This window comes from Phacochoerus africanus, chromosome 11 (genome assembly GCF_016906955.1).
Source record: "Phacochoerus africanus isolate WHEZ1 chromosome 11, ROS_Pafr_v1, whole genome shotgun sequence".
NCBI lineage: Eukaryota > Metazoa > Chordata > Mammalia > Artiodactyla > Suidae > Phacochoerus > Phacochoerus africanus.
In genome coordinates, this window is record NC_062554.1 from 5,777,906 (window position 1) to 5,794,745 (window position 16,840).

The following is a 16,840-nucleotide window of genomic DNA, read 5'->3' on the forward strand; positions in this document are numbered from 1 at the left end:
TTTGGTTGAGAGAGGCTTTGTCTTTAGGGTATAGTTCGTAGGAGGAAGATTCTTCTGCGTTGGAGGATGGAGGTTTCTAAAAACATGAAGGGTTTCAGTTCTGAAACCTCATCCTCCATATATCTGAAGAAAAAGCCATTTTTTTAGATATTGTGTGTTTACTTAGTATTTTTTTTGTTCCTCAGTTCCTTCTAAGCCACTAATTCCTGATTAGTTTCCTCTTCATTCTAGAACTGGCTTTGAAGAAGCACCCTGATACCCCAAGATTTCTCTGAAAGTAACATCTTTTGGGGTAGTTTATTCAGTTACTTCGATATACTTAAAGTTCACACATGGGTTCTAGGAGTTTACCAGATCCTCACAGTTTCATAGTAGTTCACTCCCCACCCTTGCCCTGGTCTGCTTACAAATATTAGCTTATTAGCTTTGAGGTCTGTGCATGAGGGTGAAGCAGTAAGATCTTGATCCTTAGCATTCTTTTTTGTTTGTTTCCGAAAGTGATTTATTTTTGGTTTTTGGTTTTTGGTTTTTTTTTTTTTTTTTTTGATCCTTAGCATTCTTAATGATAGCTTGAGTCCCTTACGTTTCTCTCTCTCTCTCTCTTGGCTTTTTGTCTTTTCAGGGCCACACCTGTGGCATATGGAAGGTCCCAGGCTAAGGGGTCAAATTGGAGCTATAGCCACCGGCCTACACCACAGCCACAGCAATGCAGGATCCAAGCCACATCCGCAACCTACACCACAGCTCACCGCAACAGGGGATCCTTAGCCACTGAGCGAGGCCAGGGGTCAAACCTGCAACCTCATGGTTCCTAGTTGGGTTCATTTCTGCTGCGCCACGACAGGGACTCCATGTCTCTGTTATTCGATGAAAGCCTCGCACTTTGCCTGAAAGTGTTGTGAGTGGGCCTCTCTTGCTGCTGCTGTTACTCTTCTGTTGAAGCGTGTGCTACGTTGGAACCGTCCTCCCCTTCTTCCTTTCCTCCCTGTCCTACTCTCTCCTTATCCTTTCCTAGTTACTAGCCTTTTCTACCCTGGCGTAGGTACTGCCTTAGGCAGTAGATATAACTATTTTAGTGTAGGTAGCAATGTGCTTGGTGCTAGAGAAAATTGTAGACTGTAACATCTGTTTTTAAGCCTTCACAATCTGGGGGATGAATACACATAAGAAGTTATAGTACAGCATGATGCATTATGTAAACTGTACTTAGGGTTATGGGAGCCCAGCTGAAGAGGATATCCTGACAGGTGGACGGAGGATGAGGAGTTTCAGAACCTCCCTAAAAGTGGATTGGTTGAAAGTGTGGAGTTCCCAGTGTGGCTCAGTGGTAATGAACTGGTCTAGTATCCATGAGGACACAGGTTTGATCCCTGGCCTCGCTCGGTGGGTTAAGGATCCAGCGTTGCCATGAGCTGTGGTGTCGGTTGCAGATGTGGCTCGGATCCCATGTTGCTGGGGCTGTGGTGTAGGCCGGCAGCTGTAGGTCCGATGAGACCCCTAGCCTGGGAACTTCCACATGCTGAGGTGCGGCCCTAAAAAAAAAGAAAAAAAAAAACACCCCAGAACAAAAATGAATATACCAGGGTGCCGGCAGAGTGTTCCCATAGTTCTTGTTGTTATAACGGGAGCATCATCAAAAGGGGGTCTTTTAACTTTTTTTTTTTCCCAGAATTTAAAAAAGTAGTTAGACCTGCCTATAGCCTCCCCAGCAGGTAAAAATTAGTATCATTTATGCCTTTAGCCATTATCTAGTCTCCACTTCTGTTCAGCAGTCCTTAGGGTGGTTCGCAACTTAAGTGACAATTCACCATCTAGCACCTCAGTTTTCCTGCAGTTATAGATGGGAGTTGTTACTCTTTTTAGTCAGAATATTTGTTAAAGGAGTTCAAGGAAGTGATAGGTGATATACCATTGAAAATAAAATTTTAAAAGACTAGTGGTGGAGTTCCCGTCGTGGCGCAGTGGTTAACGAATCCGACTAGGAACCATGAGGTTGCGGGTTCGACCCTGCCCTTGCTCAGTGGGTTAACGATCCGGCGTTGCCGTGAGCTGTGGTGTAGGTTGCAGACGCGGCTCGGATCCCGCGTTGCTGTGGCTCCGGCGTAGGCTGGCAGCTACAGCTCCGATTCGACCCCTAGCCTGGGAACCTCCATATGCCGCAGGAGCGGCCCAAAGAAATAGCAAAAAGACAAAAAAAAAAAAAAGACTAGTGGTTATTTCTTGGTCCAAAGCATGAAACTTTTTAACCACTTATAGCATCTATTTGAAGTTTAGCATGAAATAGGCCATTCGTGAAAGATAGGCCAAATATTGTGAAAAGTTAGAAATAGATGATATTATAAGAAAAATAATTAGTCAGACTTTCAGGTTTGAGAATGTTTTATAAATTGGCATAGCCACCCATTAACATTCTACTAATATGCGAGTTAAGGACATATTTAATGATTTGCACTGAGCCAGTTTTACAGTGTATTTGAGCTTTTGAGTGTTTGACCTGTTGAAACCATAGGCTGTTAATCATGGCTATATTTTTAAAACTGTTTAATATATATAAATCTAATTCTTGGCACATTTAAACATAAAGGGAGTATTCCCAGATTAAAATTGTTCCTAATATTACTTTTTTTTCTTGTAGGAAGTTAGGGTGGACATTCCTCGTCTGGCTAGTGGTGCATCGGTAGGGCCCAGCTCCCGTCAGGATTCAGCCCCCCAGAGGATAAATTCCAGGCCCCTAAGTGAATGCAGGGTTCCTGGAGACTTCGATATTTGTACCTTTTATTCCCTTTTCTCATTGGCTTCTGGCTTATGAGGCAGTGTGAGGGCAGGGGACTGCTGTGTATATCAGAACATTATAGTTGCTAGCTAAATCGGGTAAGACACGGCCTTTGAAGACTGCCATTTGTTCATATGGGTGCAGGCTTAATGGTACAAAAAGGTGATTGCATGAGTCCTCATTCAGATCCCAAGTACTAACAGAGGAGTTTTGGGGTGATTGTTAAATCCTTTTTAGCTAATATCCTACCTCACATTATGCTAGAATGGGCAGAATCTAATATTGTTAGAATATATTCTGAATAAACTCAATGTGGTATACGAGCTCTTTGTCTGATTGGTGTCACTTAATGCTGCTTCCCTGATCTTTCTGCCGTCTACAGAGCCAGAGCCCAGAGGTGGAGCAGTTAGGGAGGGTTGTGGAGCTGGACAGTGACATGGTAGATATCACCCAGGAGCCAGTTTTGGATTCCATGTTAGAAGAGAGCGTGCCTGAGGATCAGGAGCCTGTGTCCGCCTCAACTCACATTGCGTCTTCACTGGGAATTAATCCACATGTCTTACAGGTGAAGTCCTAACCCACCCTTACTACAATAGGAATCCAAACTACTGTTCATCTCCCTGTCTTCATTAATCTCTTAAAAGCATTGAGTGGTCACTAGAATGAGAAAAAAACAGGAATACAACCCATGTTTGGGCATCATTTTCCCATTCGTGCTTGGAAAACTACATTGAGATTCAGAAGACCTGGATTCTCACCCCAGTTTTGTAACTGTTAATATGTGACTTGAGGCAAGTCATTTAACTTCTGTGAATAACTTCATTTACTTCACAGAGTGCTTTGGAGGCTCTGGAAGGTGCTCCACAAAAGTTTGATAATTGCAGATACAATTTTCTCTAAGGTCTGTCTTAACTTCCCCCTGCCTGTGTTTTCTGCCATGTTATGAATTTAGCCTTTGGCTTATGTTTGATTTTGAAATTAATTCAGTCAGCAAACACGTGAGCAAAACTTGATTCCTCCAGGCATATACAGTGTAGTAGAGTCAGTCACACAAACGATATACCAGCTCTGGACACAGCCTAAGGCAGAACTTTTTGTAAGTTGTTGTAAGTTGCATTTTTCTTTTATGGCTTTTGGATTTAGGGGAGCATATTCATTCTGTAGATACTGCTTTTTTAGATCATGAAAGCATCGTTGCTTGCTGATGAAGAAGATGCAGATATGGTCCTGGATCAACGCTTCGGTCGCCTTCCTTCTAAAGCGGATACATCTCAAGAAATCTGTTCTCCCAGGCTCCCCATTTCAGCAGCGCACTCATCAAAATCCCGTTCCTTAGGTACTGTGAAAGATGCTTTCTTACAGGAAAGAAAGAAAGCCTGGCTTTTCATCTCTAAGCTGAGTTAACTTCTACAGCGAGTATCTCCCTAAAGGCATGTGACATAATGATGCCAAGAGGAAACTTATTCCTATAAATACCTGTTAGGCCAGTTTTTTAAAAAACATGATTATTGGTGCAGATGCAGAAGTTGTATGGAGAAAAAAGCATTTGTATTTTATTTAGGGGATGTTTTTATTTGCTTACAGTTGAAAGTAAGTTCAAATTTCTTAATTTTTATCACACCTTAGAGGAATTAGCAAGTTGTCCGCATTCTTTTTGTGCAGTTCTAACATTGCCCTCATCGCTTTTCAGGGGCAAATATTGCTTTGTGTAATGCACAAAACTTGTCAGATTTCAGCTTTTCCCTAAACCTCCCAAAGTCCCGGGAAAGCAAACTACCTGTTTCGTTTTAGAGGCTTTTCCTCATCTCCTCTAGTGGGCTTGTGAGCTATGTAGGATTGGAAGTGGAGTATTGATATCCACAGAGGGCTTAAGCAGACGTAATTTGGAAACATTCTGAAAACCAGAATAAAAACTAAACGTTTGGCTTAAAAACTAAACGTTTCTTTTTCAGTTCTTTTGAGTGCCCTTATTAATGTTCCTTTTTAAAAATACTTTAATAAAGCATCAGTTAAACATTCATAACAATCTTTTCCTTAAGGAACACTCCATGGAAATCTCATACTTTATTTATTTATGTCTTTTTTTTTTTTCTTGGTCTTTTGTCTTTTTTGTTGTTGTTGCTATTTCTTGGGCCGCTCCCACGGCATATGGAGGTTCCCAGGCTAGGGGTCGAATCGGAGCTGGAGCCACCGGCCTACGCCAGAGCCACAGCAACGCGGGATCCGAGCCGCGTCTGCAACCTACACCACAGCTCACAGCAACGCCGGATCCTTAGCCCACTGAGCTGGGGCAGGGATCGAACCCGCAACCTCATGGTTCCTAGTCGGATTCGTTAACCACTGCGCCACGACGGGAACTCCTATTTATTTATGTCTTTGCCTTTTCTAGGGCCGCTCCTGCAGCATATGGAAGTTCCCAGGCTAGGGGTCTAATCGGAGCTGTAGCCACCGGCCTACGCCAGAGCCACAGCAACGCTGGATCCGAGCCACATGTGCAACCTACACCACAGCTCACGGCAATGCCAGATTCTTAACCCACTGAGCGAGGCCAGGGATCAAACCCAAAACCTCATGGTTCCTAGTTGGATTCGTTAACCACTGAGCCACGATGGGAACTGCGGAAATCTCATACTTTAATAACTAACTTCTTGATTTAGACAGGAAATAAATAAAATTGGAAAACAGGCGATATTAACAAGAACTATTCCTTCTGCAAGGCCTGTGTACAATCATAAGATATCTCGGCGGGTTTTTGTTTTTTTCAGGCCAGCATTGAACACTAGAGTAGGCATTTGAACTTTGATCTTTTTATATTGACTAAGAAAGGTTTTACATTTGGCATTCTGATGGCATTCTGATGAGCATGAGCATTGGTGTCAGACTTAATCTGGGTTTCTCTCTCAGTCTTGCCACTTAGTAACTTTGTGGATTTAGGCAAGTCACTTATCTGAGCCCAGTTTTACCCCCCATAAACTGAAGATTGTAATGTTGTCCTTCATTTAAAGGTATGAAGGATGAAATAAAACACTGTATACAAATGGCTTATGTAGAATCTGCTGCCAGTGAGTACTAGATAGTTTTTTTAACAGTAAGTAGTGATGGTTATTAATGTTATTTTTGCTGACACCATCATTTTTACAATTCCTGCCTTGATTTCCTGGTTCGAAGGGTAATTTCTGCAGTCTTATAGAATATAACCTGCTCCTGGTCATCTATATCTGAGTTACTTTAATAAAAATGTAATTTCAGCCTTCACTATTGTTCAAGAATCAATAGACTTGGAGTTCCCATAGTGGCTCAGTGGAAACGAATCCAACTAGTAACCATAAGGTTGCGGGTTCAATCCCTGGCCTCACTCAGTGGATTAAGGATCCAGCGTTGCCTTAAGCTATGGTGTAGGTTGCAGACACGGCTGGCATGGCTGTGGCATAGGCCAGCAGCTCTAGCTCCGATTGGACCCCTAGCCTGGGAACCTCCATGTGCCGTGGGTGCAGCCCTAAAAATCAAAAAAAAAAAAAAAAGACAATTTTTTTTTACATTAAAATTTGTGTTTATTAAAAAATCATCTTAGATTTCAAGTGGTAAAAAGCACATATTGTGAAAAGAAACTGTAAACAAAGCATTCACGTTGATATTGTGAAAAGAAAACGCATTCACATTTATATTGTGAAAAGAAATAAACTGTAGACAGAGCATTCACACCGGTATTCACATAGATACAAACAAAAGGAATAAAGATTTATTTCAGGAGTTCCCGGTTGTGGCTCAGTGGTTAATGAACCTGACAGATACCTATGAGGTTTTGGGTTCAATTCCTGGCCTTGCTCAGTGGGTTAAGGATCCAGCGTTGCTGTGAGCTGTGGTGCAGGTCGCAGACTCGTCTCGGATCTGATGTTCCTGTGGCTGTGGCGCCAGCCAGTGGCTGTAGCTCGCATTGGACCCCTAGCCTGAGAACCTCCATAGGCTGCGGGTGTGGCCCTAAAAAGGCAAAAGACAAAAAAAAATGTATTTCATTTTGATGAGATTTGTTCTGAGACCTCTACTATTCTGTTTTCTGAGTCTTTTTTTTTTTTTTTTTGCTCCTTATTTTAGTAGGTGGGTTGCTACAATCAAAATTCACAAGTGGAACTTTTCTTTCACCAAGTGCCTCTTTACAAGAAAGCCGCACCCCCAGAGCATCTTCATGGATGAAGATCCCCCCCGCAGCTCCGTGGTCTGCGCCTCCACCCCTGACCTCTGCGTTCACGGTGCCCAGCCCAGCGCCTGAGGTTCCGTTGAAAACAGTGGGTACACGCAGACAGCCGGGCCTGGTCCCTCTTGAAAAGTCTGTCACCTACGGAAAGGGGAGACTCCTGATGGACATGGCCCTCTTCATGGGACGCTCATTTCGGGTTGGTTGGGGCCCCAACTGGACTCTTGCTAATAGTGGAAAGCAGCTGAGTGGCTCTCAGGAACTGGGACATCATCAGACGACTGATTCTGTGGAGTACGGATTCCTCCCTAATGCGGTAGCTGTTAAATCGTGAGTCACATTTCCTGTACTTTTTGAGAAAAGCAGCATGGTGGGTGAGGAAAAAAGCTTCTCATCACCAAGAGACCCAAGGTCAGGGTCTGTTTTGTGAACGTTCTAGATCTATTCTTAGCACAGTTTTCCATAGCAGAGGGCATTTGTATAGTTAAGAACTGCGATGGTAATAATTTCATTGCTTCTATCAGGGTTGAAGAGTGTATACTACTTACCTAATGGTTAAACTTTTGTTGGAAAAGCTAATGCTGCAGCGTAACCTGAGTTTTCATCCTTTGTATTGTATTAGTCATTTCTCTATTTTCTCACTTAGATATTTGTGATTTCTTCATATATAAAATATACTTTCGATTAAAGCACATTCCCGGTGTCTTAGGGATGAGGTAAATGTATAAACTGGATAATCCCTACACAAGGACTTGGAAATAAGGTGACGTCTGTTAATTATATATAGGTCTACACAAGCCTCACCATTAATCTATCCATATGTGTGTTTGTAGTTCTGTATATACTGTGTGTGTATGCCATAGCAATTATATATATAGTGTTTTGGTAGTTATTAGATGGTAAGCATACAATTATTTTGTGCAAAATATGTTTAACGTTTTTTCTTTTTTTTCTTTGTCTTTTCCAGAGCCGCACCCGCGGCATATGGAGGTTCCCAGGCTAGGGGTCTACTTGGAGCTGTAGCCCCTGGCCTACGCCAGAGCCACAGCAATGTGGGATCCGAGCCGTGTCTGAGACCTACACCACAGCTTACCACAACACCAGATCCTTAACCCACTGAGCAAGGCCAGGGATCAAACCCGCAAACCTCATGGTTCCTAGGTGGGTTCATTAACCACTGAGCCACGACGGGAACTCCTGTAACATTTTTTCATTTACTTTTTATAATTGCAAGAAATTGTGCTATCTCTACTATAAAGTGACTCTGATCACCTCTTATTCTTAAAGTAGATTTTGAAGAAATAAAAAACAGCATCTCTTGTACCTCACAGTTAGGAATGTTCCTGCCAAGCCCAGCTTATGTGTGATGTCATGATATTTTAGAGATTGTTAATGTCAGTCTTAAGAATTGGATTAAGACCCAGCTGCATGCTCATCTTAATTGAGAGTCAGTTCTTTAGTGTCTATAAGCTAGCCCCAGGATTTTTGATTCCTCAGGTGCAATGTGAGAAACAAGTCTCCCACAATAGCCTTTGGCCATTGGATTTCATAGTTTCTAGATATACACAGAAGCCATTTCCAAGCTAATTGTACTGATTCCCATGCTTATTATAGCTGCCCTAAGAAGCCTTGGGATTCTGAACGTGTGAGTCGGATAATTTGTTGGCTCATTGTAATCAAGTTCATTATATTATAGGAGAAAAAAATTTCTGTAAAATTGCAGTGGTTGGGAGTTCCTGTCATGGCTCAGTGGTTAACGAATCCAGACTAGGAACCATGGGGTTGCGGGTTCGATCCCTGGCCTTGCTCAGTGGGTTGGGGATCCGGTGTTGTGGTGAGCTGTGGTGTAGGTCGCAGACATGCCTCGGATCCCGCATTGCTGTGGCTCTGGCGTAGGCCGGTGGCTACAGCTCTGATTAGACCCCTAGCCTGGGAACCTCCATATGCTGTAGGAGTGGCCTAAGAAATGGCAAAAAAAAAAAGACCATAAATAAATAAATAAATAAAATTGCAGTGGAATGTTTTGCGTCCTATTTTGTAATTATAAAAAAAAAAAACAAAGGTTTCATTGTAGGAAAATTCTAGCATCTGTCTTCATTTTCTGTCTTATTTGTTGTTTGTCCTTGTAGCCTAACTGAGTCTCCATTCAAAGTTCATTTGGAAAAACTCAGTTTGAGGCAAAAGAAGCTGGATGAAGACCTGCAGTTATACCAGACACCTCTGGAGCTTAAATTGAAACATAGCACTGTCCATGTGGATGAGCTCTGTCCGCTGATTGTTCCCAATCCAGGAGTTGCTGTCATTCATGACTATGCAGATTGGGTTAAGGAGGCATCTGGAGACTTACTGGAAGCCCAGAGTGAGTATGGACTGTGCTTCTAACCTTTGATGGAACAGGAGCAGGAACATGTGTTCATAGGAAGACCCATTTCCCTGTGCCAGTGTAGTAGGTGGGCGCCTGAGCTGGCACTTGTCTATAGTTGAGTGCGAGGAAGAGCAGAGTCCAAGCAGGAAGAAACCACGTCATTGTTTGTCATCACTCGGGAGCTGTAGCCAGTCACACCCCATGGGTTTGTGACATTGTATCCCTTCCTCCACCCAGACAACACTGGGAGAGAGAGTCTTCCTTCTTGCTTTTCTAAATCCTGCCCATTCTTCCGTGTCCAGCTCAAGTCCCAGTTTTACTTCCCAGCAACTTTGGTAATTGTAACTTCCCTTCCTGATGCCTCTCACTGTTCCCTCGCTGTAACTGTTGTGACCATGTTTTTCTGAACCAGTATTTGATAAACAGCTTTTATAATTTGGGTACTTATGATTTCAGGTAGTCAAAAATCATGATCACGTTTCACACGGTATTTTACGTCCCCTTCATTGAACAGCGGAGACCATTTTAGAATGTTCCATACCACACATTTTTGGGAATTATATTCATTTCTTTGTGGTTGTTTTACTTGTATCATCTCTTCAAATACATGAGTTATCTTCCCAGTGCGTACTCCTAAGTGGCTTAAGGTGGTAAAGAGTGCTTCCTCTATGAGGAGCAGTGTCAGCATCGTGGTTGAGAGTATATAGACTTGGGAGTTCCCATCGTAGCTTAGCAGTAACACACCCCACTAAGATCTGTGAGGACGCGGGTTCGATCTCTCGCCTCCCTCAGTGGGTTAAGGATCCCGTGTGGCTGTGGCTGTGGTGTAGGCCAGCAGCTGCAGCTCTGATTCGACCCCTAGCCAGGGAACTTCTGTGTGTTGCAGGTGCATCCCTAAAAAGCAAAAAAAAAAAAAAAAAAAAGGAGTGTAGACTTGGACTCCAATTACTGGAGAGTGAATCCTGGCTCTCTTACATGGTGCCTGGAGCTTTGATCAGGTCCCCTAGTGCTCTGTCGCTCAGTTTCCTCATCTGTGAAATCCCGCTGGTCGGTAACTGCTGTATAGGTATATCGTGTGGATTCGGGTTGGTTTACTCTTCAGTGCTTTGAACGGTATCATTCAGGCTCACTAAATGTTAAGCTGGACCTGCTGGACCTATAGCAGAGAATAATCCCTCACAAATTTTTAGAGTATTTTGTGAACAGAATTTGATGACATTGGAGGGGTTTTCTCTCTCATTCGAGAGGATATCAGCCATACTTTGGCGAGAGAACCCTGTTGAACGGCGCATGGAGGTAAGTTTGTTACATCAGTACCTTGGGAGCGTGGACTGAGCGGGTAGTTGTACCACACACCTCTGGAGCTTGTAAGACACAGCTGAGAGAAGTGGAGGCAGATTCCGGGAAATCAGCTCCAGTTTGGGTTGTTAATTTATGTATTTTTAATGCCACAGTTCAAGCGACCCCTTCTCTATTACTGTGTGACTTCGTGTCACTGCACTGTTTTTCTGTCCCTCGCTAGTTGTGAAGCACTGGAGCCTAACATGGACATTGTGTGAAGCTCTGTGGGGCCACCTGAAGGAGCTCGATAGCCAGCTGGATGAGCCCAGCGAATACGTCCAGATCCTGGAGCGTCGAAGAGCTTTCTCTCGCTGGCTGTCCCATACCGCCGCACCCCAGATTGAGGAGGAAGTGTCCCTAACCCGAAAAGACAATCCTGTGGAGGCGGTCTTCAGCTTCCTCACGGGCAAGAGGATCAGTGAGGCCTGCTCCCTGGCCCAGCAGTCAGGTGGGGCGCTCGGTCCTTCTCTGCATCCCCGCCTACTTCCTACTCACTATCCCCACCCCGTCATTGCGGCTTTGCCTTCGTCTTCTTCCCCGGATAGTCAGTATAAACTTCCCCGGAAGATTTTGCTGCTTCCTCCACAATAGGGACTGTATCTTCTGGTTTTCCTTTTATAACATGAAACTTTAAATTTTAATTAAAATCATTTTCATTTTACATGCTGCGTATGTGTGCAGTAGAACTAGAAAATGCAGATAAGTGAAAAGCAAAAAACTTTTAGTTTACCACTAAAAGCAATACTGCTTTATTGCTAGTCACCATTGCCATTTCCATGTGCAATTTGTACTTGGCATGTGTACTCTGAAACATGTAAAGTATGTGCAGATTGTATGCAGGGAGCAACATATGCACGTATACTTTCCAAAGATAGTATCCTGGAGTTCTCTTCGTGGTGTAGTGGAAATGAATCCAACTAGGAACCATGAGGCTGTGGGTTTGATCCCTGGCCTCGGTGAGTGGATTAAGCATCTGGCATGGCCATGAGCTGTGGTGTAGGTCACAGACACGGCTCGGATCTGGCGTTGCTGTGGCTGTGATGTAGGCCGGCAGCTACAGCTCCGGTTTGTACAGTGAGACCTTGTCTTCAGGATTGACTTACAAAGTTATAAAGATGGTGAATCAGTAGAGAGATAGTGTTAGGCTTACCCACACACATACGTGTATCGGAAGAAGATCTTAAGGGTGGCTGGAAGTCAGGTCTTTAGATTTACTCTTTCACAAACTACGTTACAGCTTATTGAAACTTCTGCTTCACGACCTCCGCTTTCAGTAATTGGTGGAACAAGTAAACAGAAAGTCAAGACTATAGAATACTTTACACTATCAATAAGCATAGCTGATATCTACCCAAAAGAGAGAGAGTCCTCAAATCAGTAAGCTTCTACCTAAGGAAATTAGCGAAAGAAGAGCAAATTAAATCCAAAGGTGGAGAAAAGGTGGAAATATTAAAAATAGGAGTCAATGAAAGCATAGAAACAATAGAGAAGTCAGTAACCAAAAATTAGTTTTCTTTGAAAAGATCAAGAAAGTTTATAAACCTTTACCTACACGGACAGTGAAAAAAAGCAGAAAGACACATTGCCAAAAATAGGAGTGAGGAAACAAGTCCAACTATTATGCATGAGGACGTAGGTTCGATCTCAGGCCTCACTCTGTGGGTTAAGGACCCGGCATTGCTATGAGCTGAGGTGTAGGTCACAGACGAGGCTCAGATCTGGCCTTGCTGTGGCTGTGGTGTGGGCCAGAAGCTGCAGCTCCGATTAGACCCCTAGCCTGGCAGCCTGCAAAGGCACTGGTGTGGCCTTAGAAAAAGTTCAGGTCCAGGTGTCCTCATTGGTGACCACACCTACATGTAAAGAAGTCATACCAGTTTCTGCAGCTCTTCCGGAAAGTAGACCATGGAGCACTTTCCAGCTCAGCCTCTGACGACGTTGTCCTGCTGTCAAAGCAGAGCTACGACCCAAACCTAACGTCATACTCGACGTTGAAAGACTCGATGTTTTCACCCTAAGATTGTAGCACCATTCCTTGACAGTTGTCATAGGTGTTGTAGCCAGTGTATTCAGACACGGAAAAGAAGCAAAAGGTAGATTGAAAAGGAAGAGATGGAATTGTTTTATTCACTGAAAATATGTAATTCTGAATGTAGACAGTCCTAAGGAATCCACAGAAGAGGTGGTAACACCAATAAACTAGTTTAGCAAGGTCCAGGATTCAAGATGAATATTCAGAATTCAGTTGTAGGAGTTCCCACCATGGTGCAGTGGGGTAAGAATCCGACTGCAGCAGCTTGGGTTGCTGCAGAGGTGCTGGTTTGATTCCGGGCCCAGTGCAGCGGGTTGATGGATCTGGCGTTGCTACAATAGGTCGCAGCTGAGTCTTGGATTCATTCCCTGGCCTGGAAACTTCCATATGCTATGAGTGTGGGCATTAAAAACAAACAAAAGAATTCAGTTGTATTTCTATAAATCAGCAACAAATATCCAAAAAAAAATGAAATTAAACAATTTCATTACAATAGCCACAGAAAGAATAAGATATTTGGGGAATAAATGTAACAAAAGTCTCTTATGTACTGAAAACTGAAAAACTTTGCTGGTAAGATAAATATCTAAATGAATAGACATCTATATTTGTGGAATATGTCTCATCTTCAGCACTATTGGCATGTTTGGCTGGAAATGCTTTGCTGTGGGGACTGTCCTAAGCATTGTAGGATATTTAGCAGCCTTTCCGCCCTGTACCAAAAGAGTCTGTTCCCCTGTAGTTATGACAACCAAAAATATCTCCAGACATTGCCAGATGTTCCCAGGTTGAGAACCACTGATGGATTGGAAACTTCAGTATTGTTAAGATGTCTGTCATCCCCACATTTATCTAGACATTCGGTACCGTCTCTGTCAAAATCTCTTAACAGATGTTTTTGCAGAAATTAATAGGCTGGGAGTTCCCGTCATGGCTCAGTGGCTAATGAATCTGAGTAGGAACCATGAGGTTGCGGGTTCAATCCCTGGCCTCGCTCAGTGGATGAAGGATCCAGCCGTTGCCGTGAGCTATGGTGTAGATTGCAGACGTGGCTCGGATCTGGCGTTGCTGTGGCTGTGGTGTAGGCCGGTGGCTACAGCTGCGATTTGACCCCTATCCTGGGAACCTCCATGTGCCACAGGAGCGGCCCTAGAAGAGGCAAAACAAAGGGGGGGAAGAAAAAGAAATTAATAGGCTGATCTTATGTGGAATGTAGAAAACCTTAACAATTTTGAAAAAACAAAGTCAGCGGACTCAGTGCTTTTTGATTTCGAAACTCCTGTAGTGCTAGAGCAGTCACGACAGTGTGGAACTGGCAGAAAGATGAACATTGAGATTGGCGGAACAGAAATGAGAATTTAAATATAAAACTCACTCATAGTCAGTTGATTTTTGACAAAGATACAAGATAGTTTCAATGTGAAAAGGATAATCTTTTCAGCAAATAATGCTGGAATCGCCAGATAATCACATGCGAAAGATGAATCCAGACCCTTCCCTCACATCACACAGTAAGCGCAACCTGAGGTGCGCTAGAATTCTTCCACTTGCTCAGATGTGTGTTCTTGTCAGTGGGAGAATCTATGTGAAAAGGCAAGATTGCAGAAACTGATTGGCTGATCAGAGCAGAGTGATGATGTTGATGGGTGATTGACTCAGGATGTGAAATGCCAGTTCCTTCTCAGAACTTGTCCAGTAGATACAGAGAAATAGTCTTTTTTTTTTTTCTCGATTATTATTCCCCTAGAATACTAGCAGCTCATGGTCAGATGAGCTGCAACCCTTCTTATAGGAATCGTAGTCCAGTCGTGTTCTGGTCACCTGTGCACATTCAGGGAGACAGCTTAGCCTGTTCCCACTCTTCCGACCACGTTCCTGATGGGTGATTTCTTTCCTCCAGGCCTCTGTGGTTTGTGAAGGAAAGGCGTTGAGATGAAAGCTTTAGTTTCTGGCAGAAGAGTACTTTAGTCGAGTAAGCACTTAACCCATTTCCAAAAACAAAAGGAAAAGCGGTATTAACTTTTAGGAGGTTTGTATTAGGGCTGAAAACAAGACTTAACTCACAATTTAACTGGAAATTTTCATAAACCAAAATTTCTGTCACCTCTCATTCTGGCTAATTAGAATCTTTTTTTTTTTTTTTGGTCTTTTTTTAGGGCCACACCCACAGCATATGGAGGTTCCCAGGCTCGGGGTCTAATCAGAGATGTAGTTGCTGGCCTGCGCCAGAGCCGCAGCAACACGGGATCCGAGCTGCGTCTGTGACCTACACCACAGCTCACGGCAATGCCAGATCCTTAATGCACTGAGCAAGGCCAGGGATTGAACCTTCACCATAGCAGTGACAGTGCTGAATCTTCAACCCCTGAGCCACAAGGGAACTCCTCATCTCAGTTCTCACTACAAACCTTTGAATCCTGATATTTCCCTCCATTTTACAGATGAAGTGCCCTGTGGAGGGTGACGGAAGTAATAGTACATTGGACACCAAACTGTGTGTACCATACAATTTATATGTAATTTAGATTAAGCTACTTTGTTTATTTAAAGAAAATTTTTATTAAAAAATACAGTTGGTTTACAATGCTGTGCCAGCAGGTTAAGCTCCTTTAAAGATTTTCTACCAAGCAGAAATGGTGAGTTCTTGATCAATATTTTAGCACTACTGCAGAACGGAGTCGGAGGTGTTAAGTTCTCCCTCTTGAGGGACGGAAGAAATAAGATAATGCGCCCAAAGGTGTCCCCCGGTCTGCAGATTGTCAGCTTCACCGGAGAACTTCTGTGTCTCTTGTAGGTGACCATCGTCTTGCCCTTCTTTTATCCCAGCTGGTTGGCAGCCAGTCGGTCCGCGAGCTGCTTACGATGCAGCTGGTGGACTGGCATCAGCTCCAGGCCGACTGCTTCATCCAGGATGAGAGACTGCGTGTCTTCGCCCTGTTGGCTGGAAAACCGGTATTTTCCTCTTTTCTAATAAACACACAGAAATCGCCACATAGATTCAAGACGGCTTGATGTTAAGGCAAAGCGCTATCTTTGTAAATTGTACACTGTTAACACATAACTAAGCAATTTAACGTGCTTAACTTTTAACAAATATTTTCAAACTGCAGAGGTACAACCTATACGCTGTGGGAAACAAAACTTGTTATATAGGAGTTCCCGCTGTGTCATGGTGGGTTAAGGATCCAGCATAGGTCACAGCTGCGGCTTAGATTCAGTCCCTGGCCCAGGAACTTCCATATACATTTAAAAAAAAAAAAAAAAAAAAGGAGTTCTTGATTGGCTCAGCGGTAACAGAACCAACTAGCATCCACGAGGACCCTGGCCTCAGTCAGGGGTTGGGGATCCCGGGTTGCCGTGAGCTGTGGTGTAGCTCACAAACAAGGCTTGGCTCTGGTGTTGCTGTGGCTCAGGCGTAGGCCAGTGGCTACAGTTCCAATTCAGTCCCTAGCCTGGGAACTTCCATATGCCATGGGTGCTGCCCTAAAAAGGCAAAAAGCTAGTTGTATAAAAATTAAAATGTTGGTCTGGGAGTCTGGGGTTGATAGGTGCAGACTGTTGCATTTGGAGTGGATAAGCCATGAGATCCTGCTCTACAGCACAGGGAACTATATCTAAGCACTTGTGATGGAACATGATGGTGGATGATGTGAGAAAAAGAATTGTGTGTGTGTGAATGACTGGATCACTTTGCTATACAGTAGAAATTCACAGAACAGCATAAATCAAGTATAAGGGAAAAAATAAAAATAAAATATTTAAACAATTTAAATGTTAAAATTCAATATATCCCATATCATAGTGATAATATAATTGTTTGTCTTTCTAGACGTATTTTAAGCCTATTACAACATAGATTCAAATATATTTACACTTGTGTATATTCAAATAAAGTGAATTATGCATAGCAGTTCTGCAAGTTTTTTTAACTTACTGTATATGGACATTTTTTTGATGTTGTGTGGGCTTTTTTTTTTCATTACTGTACCCATATCATAGATGTTCCCAGGTCAGGAATTGTATCTGAGCCGCTGCTGCAACCCACGTCTTTAACACACCATGCTGGGCCGGGGATCGAGCCCATGCCTCTGTAGCTACATAAGCCACTGCAGTCGATTCTTACCCACTGCACCAGAGCAG

General features: G+C 43.3%; 1 protein-coding gene across 5 annotated transcripts in view; it reads left to right on the forward strand.

The window, feature by feature from the left end:
• NUP98 (nucleoporin 98 and 96 precursor) overlaps positions 1 to 16,840 on the forward strand; it is a 100,251-nt gene that overhangs the window by 72,806 nt on the left and 10,605 nt on the right. For all 5 annotated transcript variants that reach the window (XM_047753993.1, XM_047753994.1, XM_047753997.1 and 2 more), the window contains 6 exons: positions 3,156 to 3,338; positions 3,953 to 4,109; positions 6,866 to 7,295; positions 9,095 to 9,324; positions 10,853 to 11,119; positions 15,495 to 15,652. In XM_047753993.1, coding sequence (XP_047609949.1) covers positions 3,156 to 3,338; positions 3,953 to 4,109; positions 6,866 to 7,295; positions 9,095 to 9,324; positions 10,853 to 11,119; positions 15,495 to 15,652 — 1,425 coding nt within the window. The remainder of the gene's footprint in view (positions 1 to 3,155; positions 3,339 to 3,952; positions 4,110 to 6,865; positions 7,296 to 9,094; positions 9,325 to 10,852; positions 11,120 to 15,494; positions 15,653 to 16,840) is intronic.